The sequence below is a fragment of the Ctenopharyngodon idella genome, chromosome 10, assembly GCF_019924925.1.
Source record: "Ctenopharyngodon idella isolate HZGC_01 chromosome 10, HZGC01, whole genome shotgun sequence".
Taxonomy (NCBI): Eukaryota; Metazoa; Chordata; class Actinopteri; order Cypriniformes; family Xenocyprididae; genus Ctenopharyngodon; species Ctenopharyngodon idella.
This window is the reverse complement of record NC_067229.1, coordinates 44739943-44755720: the sequence shown is the minus strand read 5'-3', so window position 1 is coordinate 44755720 and position 15778 is coordinate 44739943. Positions and strand designations below refer to the sequence as shown.

At 37.5% G+C, this 15778-nt stretch overlaps 2 protein-coding genes and 1 pseudogene across 2 annotated transcripts in view; 1 reads left to right on the top strand and 2 right to left on the bottom strand.

Annotated features, from left to right (window-relative positions):
- The window catches only part of rhobtb2b (Rho related BTB domain containing 2b), a 45200-nt gene extending 39553 nt beyond the window's left edge, over positions 1–5647 (bottom strand). The window contains exon 1 of the mRNA XM_051908204.1: positions 5509–5647. The gene's annotated coding sequence lies outside the window, so the exon portion shown is untranslated. The remainder of the gene's footprint in view (positions 1–5508) is intronic.
- Positions 805–5288, bottom strand: LOC127520360 (GTPase IMAP family member 1-like; annotated as a pseudogene).
- A 2777-nt stretch (positions 5648–8424) lies between the features above and the next one.
- Positions 8425–13356, top strand: stc1l (stanniocalcin 1, like). Its single transcript, XM_051909719.1, has 4 exons — positions 8425–9750; positions 9993–10135; positions 10238–10449; positions 12561–13356. The coding sequence occupies exons 1-4, from the start codon at positions 9639–9641 to the stop codon at positions 12838–12840; spliced, it is 747 nt and encodes a 248-aa protein (XP_051765679.1). The 5' UTR covers positions 8425–9638; the 3' UTR covers positions 12841–13356.
- Positions 13357–15778: the final 2422 nt, after the last annotated feature.

Sequence of the window (15778 nt, the reverse complement as noted above, 5' to 3'; positions counted from 1 at the left end):
GATCCCATGCTAAGACACAGAGCATTGTTAATTTACCACTGGGAATTTTGCTGTGTACTTTCTCCACCAACTTTTGCATTTTCATAGTTAACTTTTGCAACTTTTTAATTGCGTCATACACTGAATCAGCTTCTTCTGTATCTTTCAATCCAGTGACGACCCCTCCAATGATTCCCACAAGAGCAGAAGCTCCGAGAACACCTCACAGAATCGCAGGACCTGTTGCTGCTGCAAATGCTCCTCCTGCTGCCTCAACTGCTGCAAATGCTCCTCCTGCTGCCTCAACTGCTGCAAATGCTCCTCCTGCTGCGGGAGCTGCTCCCCATGCTGCGGCAGCTGCTCCCCATGCTGCGGGAGCTGCTCCCCATGCTGCGGCAGCTGCTCCCCATGCTGCGGGAGCTGCTCCCCATGCTGCGGCAGCTGCTCCCCATGCTGCGGCAGCTGCTCCCCATGCTGCGGGAGCTGCTCCCCATGCGGCGGGAGCTGCTCCCCATGCGGCGGGAGCTGCTCCCCATGCGGCGGCAGCTCCTCCCCATGCGGCGGGAGCTGCTCCCCATGCTGCGGGAGCTGCTCCCCATGCTGCGGCAGCTGCTCCCCATGCTGCGGCAGCTGTTCCCCATGCTGCGGCAACTGCTCCTCATGCTGCAGCTGCCTTAAGTGCTGCTCCTCCTGCGGCCGTTGCCTCAAATGCTGCTGCTGCTCCTGCTGCAGCTGCCTCAAATGCTGCTGCTCTTCCTGCTGCCGCTGCCTCAAATGCTGCTGCCGCTGCCTCAAATGCTGCTGCTGCTCCTCCTGCTGCCGCTGACACTATACACCCAGCTGCTTTTTTATTGCATTATACACTGAATCAGCTTCTTCAGCATCTTTCCATCCAGTGGCTGCTCCTCCAATGGCTCCTGTAAGAGCTGCAGCTCTGAGAATCACAGGACCTGTCGCTGCTCCAGCTGCTGCTCCTGCTACCTCAACTGCTGCAGCTTCTCCTCCATCAGCCACATCTTTAAATTCTGCAGCTTCTCCTTCTGAATTCGCAGTCTCAACTGCTGTACCTGCTCCTCCTGCTGCCTCAACTTCTGTAGCTTCTCCTCCATCAGCAACATCCTTAACTTCTGGAGCTTCTCCTCCTGCATCCACGGCCTCCACTGCTGACACTGCAACCCCAGCTGTGGCTGGTAGCTTGGATTTTAGCACTGCGTGTAATGAGCAAAATGCTTTTAATAAAATTACAAGTTCTCCCAACTGCAGCTAATTCAACACCTATACCCAAAAAAGCACCAGTCAGCATGTTGTTGCTCCTGCAACTTGCTCCAGAATTTTTTTTTGCTTCACATCTGAGACAAATTGTCCTCCTATCTCTCTTGAATTTCTTTCTCCACCTTTTGAAGCAGCTCATTGTTGTAGCATTTCTCTTTCAACATCTTGGCAATGGTGTCCAGCAAATGTTTCACCTGAACGCTGTTTCTCTTGTAACCCCACCAATGGGTCGTGACAGCGACCTCTACAGTAATTGTCAAGCTCCAGTAATTTGGATTTAGCCTTAAATCTTTCAATGGTCTGTCCTTTTAGTTGCTCACAATGAATGAATAAGATGACTGACACTGTGTGTTTCAGGACATGTTCCTCTGTCAGTGTGTTCAGAAATTGTTGTACCACCTCGTTTTCATGTCTTGTGTTTCTTCCAACATTTAGAAGAATGGCAAAGGCATGAACAGCAGGAGCACATTCAATGAGAGATTTGATGATCTCAGATTTGATCTCCTTATCACAATATGTGTCAAAGGGTCCAGGTGTCTCAATAACTGTGATCTTTCTTCCATCCACCATTTCATCACTTTTAACAGATTTAGCTGTATCAGAATTAGCTGAAGGTACAGGGATGAATACTTTTTTCTAGGAATTGTATTCCTAGCATTGCTTTAGCCATCTCCTGTTTTTCCAATAAGGATGATCTTCCTCTGTAAATAAATTAATTAAAAAAATTAACTCTATAACTCAGGGCTCTCCAAACTTGGTCCTGGAGGGTCACTGTCCTGCAGAGTTTTGCTCCAACCCGCTCTGACAAACCTGTATGAAAGTTTCAGAGCTTGATTAGCTGATTCACATGTGTTTAACTGGGGTTGGAGCTAAACTTTGCAGGACAGAGTTTGGAGGCCTCTGCTATAACTAATTATAACTAATTAAACATTTTTCTGTAATTAATCGTGATTAATCACACCCAACATTAAAGATTTTAATGTATTTTTATGTTGTAATACTTGCATTTTTCTGTTTTTTAACATGGAATATTGTAAAAAAATAAATAAATACTGTTAACAGAAAAATAAGCATTTCAAAACATTCATCATACAAAGCATTCAAACACATCTTTAAATAACATTCATCAAATATGACCTGCTCACAAATCAGTTCATCATTAACCAAAAACATCCCTAACAAATTAACAAAAAAAATGTTGTATAGGAGTGACATAATGCTGATTAATATCCAAGTCACCAGGCAGCTTTACCAAATCAAATTCTTTGGTTTTGATGACATTACAAGAAAAGAGGTGCTCATCAAAATATTTTAATTTTATAACTCTCAGAAATATAAGTGCACTTTTTTTCTGTGTATATTATGTGTATTACTTTACCAAATAAATCTTTCTGCTCTTATCTGCTTTTAAAGGCAGAATGCATCCTGTCCTGTGTGTTGTCCCCAAGAAGCTGATATTGTTGGTCACATGAATTGAACTGTGTAAGTGAGAGTCTCAAAATGAGAGTGTCTTCAGTTTGTCAAGCAATTGGTCGCACTTGTACAAAGAGGTGACCCTTGTACAAAGAAGTGTTCCCATTTGGTGACCTCAATTTCCAGTGGTATATTTGCTGAATCTGATGTTTAAGAGCCAGAGTCTTTGAAATATTTCTGAAGTCGCATAGTACTTTGGCCTGTCGCACGTTTCCCTTCAAACTTCATGCACCACAACTCGGAAAGAAGTCCAAATCAAGTCATAATACTCAGGTAATGTGTCATAAAATGGTGTTTAGGAATTAGATTGCAAGCCCTTTTGTCACAACGGGTGCAATTATGTCACAAATCCCTCAACAACAGGTAAAGATGCCAATGTGGGCTGTTAGGATCAATTAAATCAGCCAATAGAAAAGGCAACACTAGCAGTAACTGTGATGCAGTTTGCTTAATAGCATAGTCTTTCATAGTCTTTAGAGTAACAATTACACTGGGTTTATTTTTTTAATAGCCATAGTCAAACCCTGCTATTTTTTCATTTAGGTGTTCCAGAGAATATCTTTTCTCCTAGTAAATGAAATGTCGCAGCATTAATTTGACCTCAAGAGCAAAGTCCCTTTAAGACAAGTTATTTCACTCGGCGGCCATCTTTGAAACGCCTCTCGGGCATCCAAGTGCAGCTCCTATCTCTTTAAATGGGGAAACATCAAATTCTCTAAAGCTGTTTGCCAAGCTTTCGATTAAATTTCATATTTGAGATCACCAATAAAATCTGACAACTGTCTTATAAATTTTGTTTCTAAACGCTCGAATCATAACAAAGAACGGTATTTTTTCAGGCTGGATCAACCTAATGCGCATGCGCAGTCCTAAATGCGCATCTCTTGTGCCTCATTTCGGAGGCGCGCTTCTGACTGTTTCTAAAGGAACCGGACCTTCTAACGGCCGCTGTAGTGACGCGATGACTTTACCAATCGGCGATTGGCTCTTATTTAGAAGGCGGGACTTATTCCGCCATATTGCGCGTTGCACTTTCTCCCATTCATAATAATACGAGTGACGTGTCTTGTGTTATACTATAGTCTTTGCTCAAGAGCTCATGATGTCACATGATCCTTCAGCAATCATTCTAATATGCTGATTTGATACTCAGTTATTATTAATGTTGAAAATAGTTGTGTTGCTTAATATTTTTTTGGAACCTGTGATACTTTTTTCAGGATTCATTGATGAATAAAAGGTTAAAAAGTATTTAAAATATAAATCTTTTCTAACAATATAAATCTTTACTATCACTTTTTATCAATTTAACACATCTGTGCGGAATAAAAGTATTATTTTTTTTCAAAAAAAAAAAGAAAAAAAAATTACTGACCCCAAACTTTTGAACGGTAGTGTATATTGTTACAAAAGATTTCTATTTTAAATAAATGCTGATATTTTTTAACTTTTTATTCATCAAAGAATCCTGAAAAAGTATCACAGGTTATAAAATAATATTAAGCAGCACAACTGTTTCCAACATCGATAATAAATCAGCATATTACAATGATTTCTGAAGGATCATGTGACACTGAAGACTGGAGTAATGATGCTGACAATTGTAATAATATTTCACAATATTATTGTTTTTTCTGTTTTCTGCATGAAATAAATGCAGCCTTAATGAGCATAAGAGACTTAGAGACAAAGTTGTAATTCCAAAAGGCAGGCAGGGAGTAGCAAACACTTTAACATAATACAAACGAGATGATTAAATCAAACACAGCTGAAACACAGAACTCATAATGACGGTGACCATCAAACATAGGAAGGCATGAACTGAAGTAGTACAAACTAAAAGTTCTTGAACAGAACTAAACTGAACATAATGGTGAAAAGAACATTGTAAAACTGGCAACTTTTACATCATTCCAAATCATGGGACTCTTATTTTACACTCTTTTACACCATTTACTGAAGCTCTGTTTCATAAAATGACAAGAGTTAGTGCGTCAGAGCTCACTACAAACTACTTATGGCTTGATATTTTTGATTTGATTTAAACTTTCCAAACCACCTTATGAGCCTCAACTGACAGCAACGCTGTCAACATCAGAGGTGTGGTCAAGAACAAACCCTCCAAGACCATTAAAAAGCCACACAGCAAAATCCTCAGTGTTAACATTACTGATCCATGTTTGTGTCCTCAGTACAGAGTCAGACTGTTAAATAACACTCACTGAATCAGAGTTGCAGTTAATGAGATACAGAAATTAAGTGATTAATCTAGTGATGATTGAGCATTTGTGACAAACACCTGCTGTTAACAAGCAGAATCACTGAAGGAAAGAGAAACAAGAGAAACACAAGAACTCCAATTGACTTTCAGCCACAGCCTTAGATGAAATCAACTGAAGATAAAAGACATTAAATCTCTAAGATCTCAGCAGATGAGAATTAAACAACTCTTCAAACAGCATTACCAGCTTCACTTATTACAAACCAGATGGATTTTATTTCTGTCAGACATCTACTAAAGTTCTCATAGAGAATTAACAGAGGTTTGGTGGGTGAACCTCCATTTTGAGGGATGATGATGCTAAATCAATATTGATCAGGACAAAGAAAGTTTGTCACCCCCAATATTTTAAAATAGCCTCATGAAGAGGTATAATTTTGATTGTCAACACAACGCGTATGGTAACTCAACTGAACACGTCAAAGAGTGTCATATACAGCATATAAGCCATATAAACAATGATATATGAATGGAGAGCCCCATTCCAGCTAACATTTACTCACCTGTATGAAGATAAACTCAATCCTTCACTCTTTTATCATGACACATTTATATATGACCCCGTCGTCAGTCAGTCTCACTTGTTTTGAAACCCTATTAGTATTTCATCAATGTTTGGCCAAATCTGAACATTTCTCTTCACCTGTTGGTTTTCGTCTCCTTTGACGCGTGCCTAGCGCCCTCTATTGGCCAGCCGCCACTGGTTAAAGTTGTACTCGGGTTCTCTCTCTCTCTCTCTCTTTTTTTTTTTGTACTCTGAATTTGGTTCTGTTGATTAGGTAAACAAACTAATATTGTGTGAGGAGGCAGTGGTGGAGGCTGGATTTTATTTGTGTGTGTGTGTGTGGCAAGGCAGAGGCCAGAACCATTCTGGGGTGGCACAGAAATCTTAATTATTCAAACTTAAAAATTAGTTGGACTGTTTTACACAACATGATATATATATTATATATATATATATATATAAAATCGACACACTGCATTATTGTAATTGGAGTTATGAAGAGTATTTTAGATACTACTACTAGTAATGATACTGAACATTGGATGTTAAGAGATAAACCTGCAGTGTCATGATGCATGTTTGTTGCTTTGAGTTGATCATTAAAGCAACGAAGTCCAGAAGTCTGAGTAAAATTAATCTATATATATCTATATATATCAATATATATTGTTTAATACAAGATTTTTTAATTAGCCTACATTATAATATTAGCATTTGCATTATAATATGATTATAATATCAGCATTTCTATTCATATTTTTTTACAGTTCATAATCGTTAAGCCAGTTATCCCTTTTGTTTTGATGACAGCATGTGATTCAAGTGATGATGATCCATGTCATCCAACAAAGCTTCTTGTGCTTCTATGGAAGACAGGAAGGTCACATGCTCAATGTCCCTAATTTTCTTAATAGTAATAGCCTAGTAGCCTTACTCTTCAAAATCCTAGAACTTTCTGCTTATTTCCAGGTTTAAATTGGAGAAAAATATCCCAGATTTCCAATTTCATACTTTAGACTTTTGGAGCCCACTTTCTTAGATAAATATTTTCCTTCCTCATTTTCTGAAAGAAGGGGGGAAGAAAAAAAATATTGAATGGTAATTGGACCCTAACCCTCATGCAGGTCGAATTTACTGAGGTTGTGCTACAAACATTTACATCTTTGGCTTTAAGGCACACTATGTAGTTTTTCGCCTCTAGAGGTCGCTTATTCAAAACATTGAACATTGATTTCGCAGAATCATGGGAGGTGTTGTCTTCACGTCTACAGCCGGCAGAAAAGAATCTGATGGGACTCGGGCAGAAATCATATTCGTGGATGAGCTAATGTATTAAAGGTTTATTAACATTACTGTAGTATGAAGCAGTGTGTGGCTGAAAACCATTGGAGCATAAACGAGGCCGCTAGAGTGATTGCTAATGAGAGACGAGCGCGACACATTGCTCGAGAGCAGCGGAAATTTTATAATGCCACAGTCGCTGCTTCTGCTTTTTCCAGTCATGAGTATGTGGGTTAACGCAGCATTGTTTATCATATTAGATACATTTTTGTGTTGAAAGTTGTAATAGTGCTACTCTGTGCCTTCGCTCAGCAGCTGCTATGAGACACTTGTTGCACACTGCAGTAAGCTAGATCGATATTAAAACATGGTACTCGCAGTAAATCAAGAAAACGAGATTTAAACAGTAAGACCTACTGTGTTGAGGTATATAACATGATTAGTTTTCTGTCGATAAATGTATCCAAACAGTTGCTCATCTGTCTAATAAAACACTTAACATATTAAAGCGTTCCACCAATAAAACCCGGAAATCGAGGGTAATGCGGCTATGATGTCATTGATAGGCGACACAGGGTCATGGTCAGTGTCCTGGTTAAAATTGCTTATTTCTCTGGATTTAAACATTCTTGGATACATATGGATATTTTAATCCAAAAATCTTACATATTGTGTCTTTAACACCAACTTGATGTAGTACCTGCTAAAGGTGATGACAGCACAATCACATTCAGGTTTTTTTTTTTTTTGGAAAAATTGACATTTATGACTTCAGTGTCACATGAAGGAGAAATGATTGATTAGCATTTCCATGTAACCTGAGAGTCAACGGTTTATTGGGAAATTAAAGGCTGTGTGTGTGTCTACTCATTCTTGTTATTAAGTAAGGATGTGGGTGTGAGTTTTCCTGCCCTACTTCAACAGTAACAAACAGGTATTTGCAGGCATCCGTGTGAACAAAGGTAATAAAACCAAAATAGCTGTGTCTCCAGCCCCCCTCTAAGAAACCAGCCAGTGCTTTGATCATTATCAGTGTAATTAACCCTTTAGGGGAGGAAATTTCTTTAAGCTAATGAAATTCATCATGGAAAACACATCACTTCCTCTAAAGCCTTTGCAAGATCCACTGATTAGACACTGACAAACGCTTTTCCTTCAGATCCGGTGGGAACGGATGTTTAGTCAACCACATGACCAGTTCTGACAAGCTACATTTGTCTGTTTTGATGAAGCTCATACTTTTATCACAATTACCTGGGCCAGGTGTCGAAAAACTCCCTGAACCCTCTTTTAGAACTACAGCCAAGAGCATCAAATAAGAGAGATGTCCATAAACTAAATCACAGTGATATGAAATCCAAACCAAACACAGAGTTGTTTTCCACAAAGAAGCTATTGAGCGTAACTTACCTGAGGGGGATTTCATTGAGAATATCATTTATGTTCTTTATTGTTACAGAACAGGGTAAATCAACAAGATATTCCAGATGAGAATGTGAACCAAACATCATTTGGGATCATAACAGAAATCTGAGGGGATTTTTTATGATAGTTGGGTGTTTAATGATTTAGATATGCTAAGGTGCAACTTTAAAATGGACAGTATTTGGAATAATAAATAATTTTTTTTTAAAAGTCGTCATGAAATGGAAGTTGTGATAGTCTTTTCTTCCCTATTGTGAGGTATATCTGAGTGAAATGGCTTCTCGAACTAGAAAAATGTTGGGCAGAACTTCATCCATCGGAAATTGATTGGAGGCCACTGGATGGTTGTGGTTTGCTATTGGTTGATCTCATGTGAGTGACAGGTTGCTCCACCCTCACACCAGTAAACATCATGAGAGAAAGGTAGATGTGTTTCTGTAAGACAAAGGGGAAGTTATTTTGATTAAAGATTATGAGGGCACATGAATTAAAAAAAAAAAAAAAAAATGATGTGCACAGATAAATCATTCATGATCAATTCTATAACTGATAACTATAATTGTCAACTATGATTTCATGGTGACTTTAAAGGGTTAGTTCACCCAAAAATGCAAAAATGAAAATTATCCCATTATTTACTCATCCTCAAGCCATCCTAGGTGTATATGACTATCTTCTTTCAATATGGATACATTTCTTACAGAAACGCATCAATTCGCTTAAAAAGGCCTTCATTAACCCACTGGACCTGTATGGATTACTTTTATTATGGATGGATGCATTTTATTTTTGCTTCAAAATGTGTAAATTGTAAAGCTTTGAGGAGTAAGGATATTTTTAAATATATCTCCAATTGTGTTCATTTGAAAGAAGATAGTCATATACACCTAAGATGGCTTGAGGGTGAGTAAATCATAGGATAATTTTCATTTTTGGGTGAACTAACCCTTTAAAGTCACCAAGAAATCGTAGTTGACAATTATAGTTATCAATTATAGAATTTATCATGAATGATTGATCTGTGCACATCTTTTTTTTTTTTTTTTAATTCATGTGCACTCGTAATCTTTAATCAAAATAACTTTTTAGGGTGAACTATCCCTTTAAGCATATAAAAGTTTTTTGATCCACATCATAGATGACAGCATTCAAACTATGTTGTAGCAAGAAATTAAACTAACTGGAGATAAAATCATAGCAGGTGGGTCTGCATTAATATCAGCCCATGAATATTTACGAAGAGGATGGAAAGTTTGAGCTTTCAGATCCTGCGTTCTGATTGGTGGTGGTTGGGATTTATGAGCCGTCAAGCTCAGCTGAAGATCTGTATAAAGCTGAGGCTGTCATCAACCTGAAACACAAACCCACAGAATCAGCAGACGTCTCCTGTTTTGATCTCCTGTGTTTGGTATAATTGCAGACATGCTTCTGAAAAGTGGATTTCTTTTGCTCTTCGTTTTGGCTGCATCTGCGTTTGGAGCAGATCAAGAACCTACACAACCAAGACGAGCACGATTCTCAGCCAACAGCCCTAGTAAGTATTATTTTCTTTATTGAATGGTCAGTTCGTTTTTGTTTTAACAGTATGCATGGGCAAATGTTTAGAAATCCTTAGTGGTTACAGACTGTAGGTTGTAGGCTCAATTCCAGAAGAACTTTCACCTTTGAGCAAAACCTTAGGTCGCTTCAGAACTGTCTCTGTAGTAAAAAGGTCTGCTTTTACACTGCTTTGAATAAAAGTGTCTCTCAAATAAATATTTTTTCCTCTTCCTCCAGCTGAGGTTGCCCGCTGCCTGAAGGGTGCTCTGCAGGTGGGCTGCTCCACCTTTGCATGTCTGGAAAACTCAACCTGCGACACTGACGGAATGCACGAGATCTGTAACATCTTCTTCCACACAGCTGCTTTGTTCAATACAGAGGTACAAAATGTCATTAATCAGAACCATTTACTCCTCGAATTAACATTATGCCTTTTTTTTCTGTTTGCTTTGCAATGTAAGTCATTTTCCATTTTTTTCCAGGGTCAGACATTTGTGAAAGAGAGCATCACGTGCATCGCCAACGGTATCACCTCTAAGGTCTTCCAGACCATCAAACACTGTTCCACCTTCCAGAAGATGATTGCTGAAGTGCAGGAGGAATGCTATAAGAAGCTTCACATCTGCAAAGTGGCCCAATCCAACCCTGAGGCCATTGGTGATGTGGTCCAGGTGCCCAGCCACTTCCCAAACAGGTAATATAGCGTATGAACTTAATGCAAAATGAAATAATAAAATGCCATTTTGTACTATATTCAGTGCTGGGTAGATTACTTTCAAATTGTAATCAGTTACTGATTCCATATTACATGACAACAGTTAGTAACGTAATCTAGATTACTCATTTTAGGTTATGTATTCCGACTACTTTTTGATTACTTTTGACCTGACTTGTTTATCACATTGATTTGAATAGGATAATCTTGTACCAAATTGATATAAAATACAAAGAGAAAGAAAATATATTCCATTCTTCGTTATCAATAACATGAAGTGCATTAAATATTACATTATGTCTGGGTTTCCCAAACTAGGGTTTGTGAGTTTAATGAAAAGCTACTAAGTAATTAAATCATAATTAATAAATAATAAAAATAATCAATAAATCATTAAAAAATTAAAACAACCAAAATAAAACATTTACTAAAAATTATTTGTTTACCTGTCATGTGACCATTAACCGACATCAGAGAACCATGAACTTTTTATTATTATTGTCTTCATTTTAAATTCTCGTGGTCATCATCAAGTAAATATATTAGGGCAAAGAGGTTCAGCAGACAAAAAAGTTGGGGAATAAATAAATATGAAATAAATAAATATGAAATTATGTGAATTTGCACATTTTAATCCCCCACTTTCCCAGACAAGGCTTAAACTAGTCCTAGACTAAAATGCATGTTTGAGCTGTTTTAACTGAAAGCAACTTGCACTGGCATATCTTAAAATGTGTCAGTGTAATTATTTTGTCTCAAAAAGCACACCAGTAATGGGTTTTTTTTTCTAGGGTACGTCTATAAAAGCTACTTAAATGCCCTAATTGAACTAAGGCCTAATCCTGGCTTAGTCTAAACCCTGTCTGTGAAACCGGGCCAATGTGTTTGAAAGATAAAAGCCTTCCAGAGACAGTAATACATGGCTAAATGACTCACTCGGGCTTTTCACACTGCGCTTAACCCCGGGTTATCGTCGTTCTAAACAACGCTTTTAACCCCGGGTAAAGAAACTGCTTTTTTTTGGTTAGCACTGCTTTTTACCCGGGATTAAATGTAATGCGGTGTTAGAATGTTACAACTAGATGCTTAGCAACAGACAACCAATCGCGTACTCATATTTGCCTACTTTAGACAGTCACGGAAACACCGCGCATTGTATATAAACAGTAAATTCAGTGTTTGAGAGGGAAAAAAAATCTGACAGAAAACGCGACAATTTGATTAAAGAAGGGACCGTTTCATTCTTACCTTTATAGTCTGAAATGTCCATTCAGTATAAACTCGATAGTACAGTCGGCAGTACGAAGATTTCCATGCTAGCGATATGCTAGCGCTATGTTTGCGTGCAGCGTTCATCCAATCAATGACACTGACACCGCAAATATGCAAATAAGAACGTTAACTCAGGGTTTAGGATGTGAAACGTCAGTTTATGAATACCCAGGATTAATTGTTAACCCCAGGTAAATTATGAGCTGTGTGAAACGTGAAGCAAACGTGAAGTGTTAAAAGCCCTACTGAGTGATCATTTAATTTGTCAGGAGTTAATTAGATATGTAATGTTGCTCTCAGTTTTCAGTAATATTCACATGACTGGAAGACCTTCTAAATGTATATAAGCAGTAAATCTTTATAGAAAGGAAAATTTAAAAAATAGCAGAAGAAGCATAATAAATGAATTATGAATAATTTACTGTGAGAATAACATGTAATCATGTAGCTAATCAACAGAAAAGTAACTGTAGTCTGATTACTATTTACAAGTAGCCTACTTAATTTTTAGAATCTGATTATGTAATCCAGATTACATGTAATCAGTTACAAAGCACTGACTATATTTTATAAGTCTTCTGAAGCCATATGAAAATTTGTGTCAGGAACAGACCAAAATATAAGTGATTTTTTGTTGTTGTGCTTCTTCTTGTTGTACCTTCTTGAGCTTAATCAGCATGGTCAATATGAACTGTTAAAGAGCTATAAAATATGCTTCCAAAATTTGTATTTCTTTTTTACATTTTAGATGAACTATTATTTTATAAAATGAGCTCACTCGACTGTGCACACTAATTCCTCATACTTTTGTGTCGCAGGTACTACAGCACACTTCTGCAGAGCTTAATGGAGTGCAACGAAGACACCGTGGAGGTGGTGCGGGCCGGGCTGCTGTCCAGACTGGGACCTGACATGGCCACGCTTTTCCAGCTGCTTCAGAACAAGCCCTGCCCATCTGAACCTGCTGCTGCCGGGCATTCTGGGATGAAGGGCCAAAACGGCTTCCGCTGGCCCATATTCAAGATCCAGGCCAATCTGCCCAACAGGGACCCCACTAACATCATCGCTAGGAAGCGCTCAATTGAAGGAAGCTCTTAGAGTCGCACACGGCTCTCCATTTGCATCATGCATCACGCTGATGTGTATAAGTGGAAGATGTTTATTAGTGATTAGTGCATTAAAAATGTAGTTTTATTAATGGGACACAACAGAAATCTTTGCTTAGTTCACAAAAACCAACAACTACTTGATTTTTTAACTGCATTACATTGAATATACATGCCAATGTTATGTTTTAGACTTATTTCATTTTTGGTTTATGGCCTTATGCAAGAGAATCTAAATTGCGATTGTGCAGGATATTATGGAAAAAGGAAACCTGTCACTTTGACCAACTTGTAGTGGCAGGGCAGAAATATTTATTAGTGTACACTGAAAATAATTTATATTTATTTTTCCTACCAAATGTAATTTATATAGTTTATTATTGTTTATTGTGATCTGAGTCTGAAATTCTTTAAGAGATAGTGAGAGCGAATACTACATATTTCTGGATATGTTTCAGATATGTTTCCTATGCTGGCCATGGGAAATATTATACTATACATGATTATGAAGGGCATAATTTGTTCATGTTGGTGATATTGTGTAGTTGAATGTGCTTGGATAGAAATAAAATTTGAAAACTGCCTGATATACTAAATAGTTTCATCTGTCATTCTTTCATTGCTTACGGTCTGAAATTCGTCCATGATGTGGCCAATAGCATCCATACGAAGTAGAATCGAAGTAAAACATCGAACTGCAATGTTAGCTGTACTCACAAGAGGGCGCTGCTTTCAAACATATTACTTTCTTACAATTTTTACCAGACAAAACAATTTTGCTGATGTTGATACCCTACGATCACACATTTCTCCGAACAATAAGCTGTGAGTTAAGTGTATTTACATATTCGTATATTTTTTACATGTTACAGTAGGAAATCATCTTATATTAGAACTGGGAAATTTGACTAGCCGCTAGCGCAAAGCAATGTGCTACTAGACTAAATAAAGCGTTTAATGTGAAGCATTATGATAATGCTGCTCAATGATCCAGCTGTAGTTTGGTCAAATTGTGCAAAAAGTGTGAAAATATTATTCAGTAGTCTGTGTTTACGATACATATAATGCTAGCAATTAAATTAGCCTAGGATTTGACGATTTTATTTATTTATTTTTAAGTGTTTTAAGAAAGATTTATTTCTCCACAGGGGACACAAGTGTCCATAGAATCAATTCCAAATAGACATAAATGGAAAACATTAGTCGTGTTCAACTAAGCCCATTTCCACCACAAGAAAAAGGATAATGTTTTGGTAAATCATTATTATAACATAAAAAAAAATCATAATTATGACATTCCAATGACATACTAAGTATAATTAGTCAATTATGACTAATTATAGCAGTCTAAATGATGCCAAAAAGTCAAGTTTATTGTCATAAGTAAGACTTTTTATCTCATAGTTATGATTTACTATCTATCTTACTAATTATCACATAATTAGCCTATGACTTTTTTATGTCAGAATTATAATTTACCAAAGCATGATTTTTTTTTCTTATGTGGCAGAAATTGGCTTCCATAGTGAGTAGTGGGTGAAAACACAATTCAGTTATCTTGACCTTCAACCTTTGCGTTCAAATGAATTACATCATTGACAAGAGATGATTGTAACCGCACACTTTTCTAAAACAAAAAGCCAGTTTCTGAACTTCCCAGAATCATTGCCTAAGAAGACAGAAGTGGTGTGGTTCTGATGCCGAACTGAGACGGAACAAATAAACATCTAATCAAGTGATCTAGAAAGCAAAGTTTCTTTATTTGCTCTTGGTTGTTTTGTGGGCAAAAGGAACACAGGAGGAACAACTGGTATAAACAGACAGACGATACTGTTATTATCCTATAAAGTTACATCACAAAGCCTTTTAAATTTAGTCCTTCCTGCATAAATGATGATGAGGAAAAGGGCAAACAGACGGATAAAGTTACAGTTGTGAGAGTGTTTATGAGACATTAAAACAGAATAAAGTCTGTTTTAAAGCTATAAAATATGAACACCCTCTCATTCTGAGGTCATCTCATTGGGCCTTGGACATGAACACTCAATAAAAAGTGATTTATTATTCCATAAACATTGTATTATAGTCTAAATAGTTCAGTAAGCTCTTACTTTCTTACATGAATATACATTGATTTTTATTACTTGCTGTCTGCTCTAATAGCCACTTACACATTTTTATCTGTACTTTGTAAACTGCAAATAATCTGCCTTGAGCATTTATAAACTGCCTGTGCTAGGTCTATCTTCATATCTTTTCTTCTCTAATGTCTTGGCTGAACAATTGTTCTCCTCTGTTTATCTGCGTTTCCTGCCTCAAAACGTGTCAGCGCATCAGTCCTATCGTAAACACACACAGACACGCAGCTAAGCAGATGTCATGACACCTTGGCACCGAAACCAAGAGAGCTTAGAGAAATAAACACAATGAATGACAGTGTCATCACCGGCACCTGAAGGCAGCGACGTATTAGACAGCTCTCAAAACACTGAACATGTGCAGGGAATGTAGAAGAAGTGCATTATCACTAAATTAATCACTAAAATAAGCACACTGACCCCCGGTTTCACAGACTAAAATGCATGTTTGAGCTGTTTTAACTGAAAGCAACTTACTGACATACAGTATGTCTCAAAATGCATATTAGTATTATTTTCTTTCTAAGACACGTTTATAAAAGCCACTTAAATGTCCTGATTGTACTAAGGCCTAAACCTGGCTTAATCTAAGCCCTGTTTGTGGAACCAGGCCTGATAGTTCAAGCATTATCATCTACAGTACAGAACTTTTCAGTCGTGACGTACATTTGTAGGCTTCAGAATTCACTTTTGAGGTATGAATGTGTGTAATTTATGTTGAAAAGACGTGAAGGTATTATTTTACTCATAAATCGACAATTGCTTTTCTTAAAAACCCGTAGGAAATCTCCT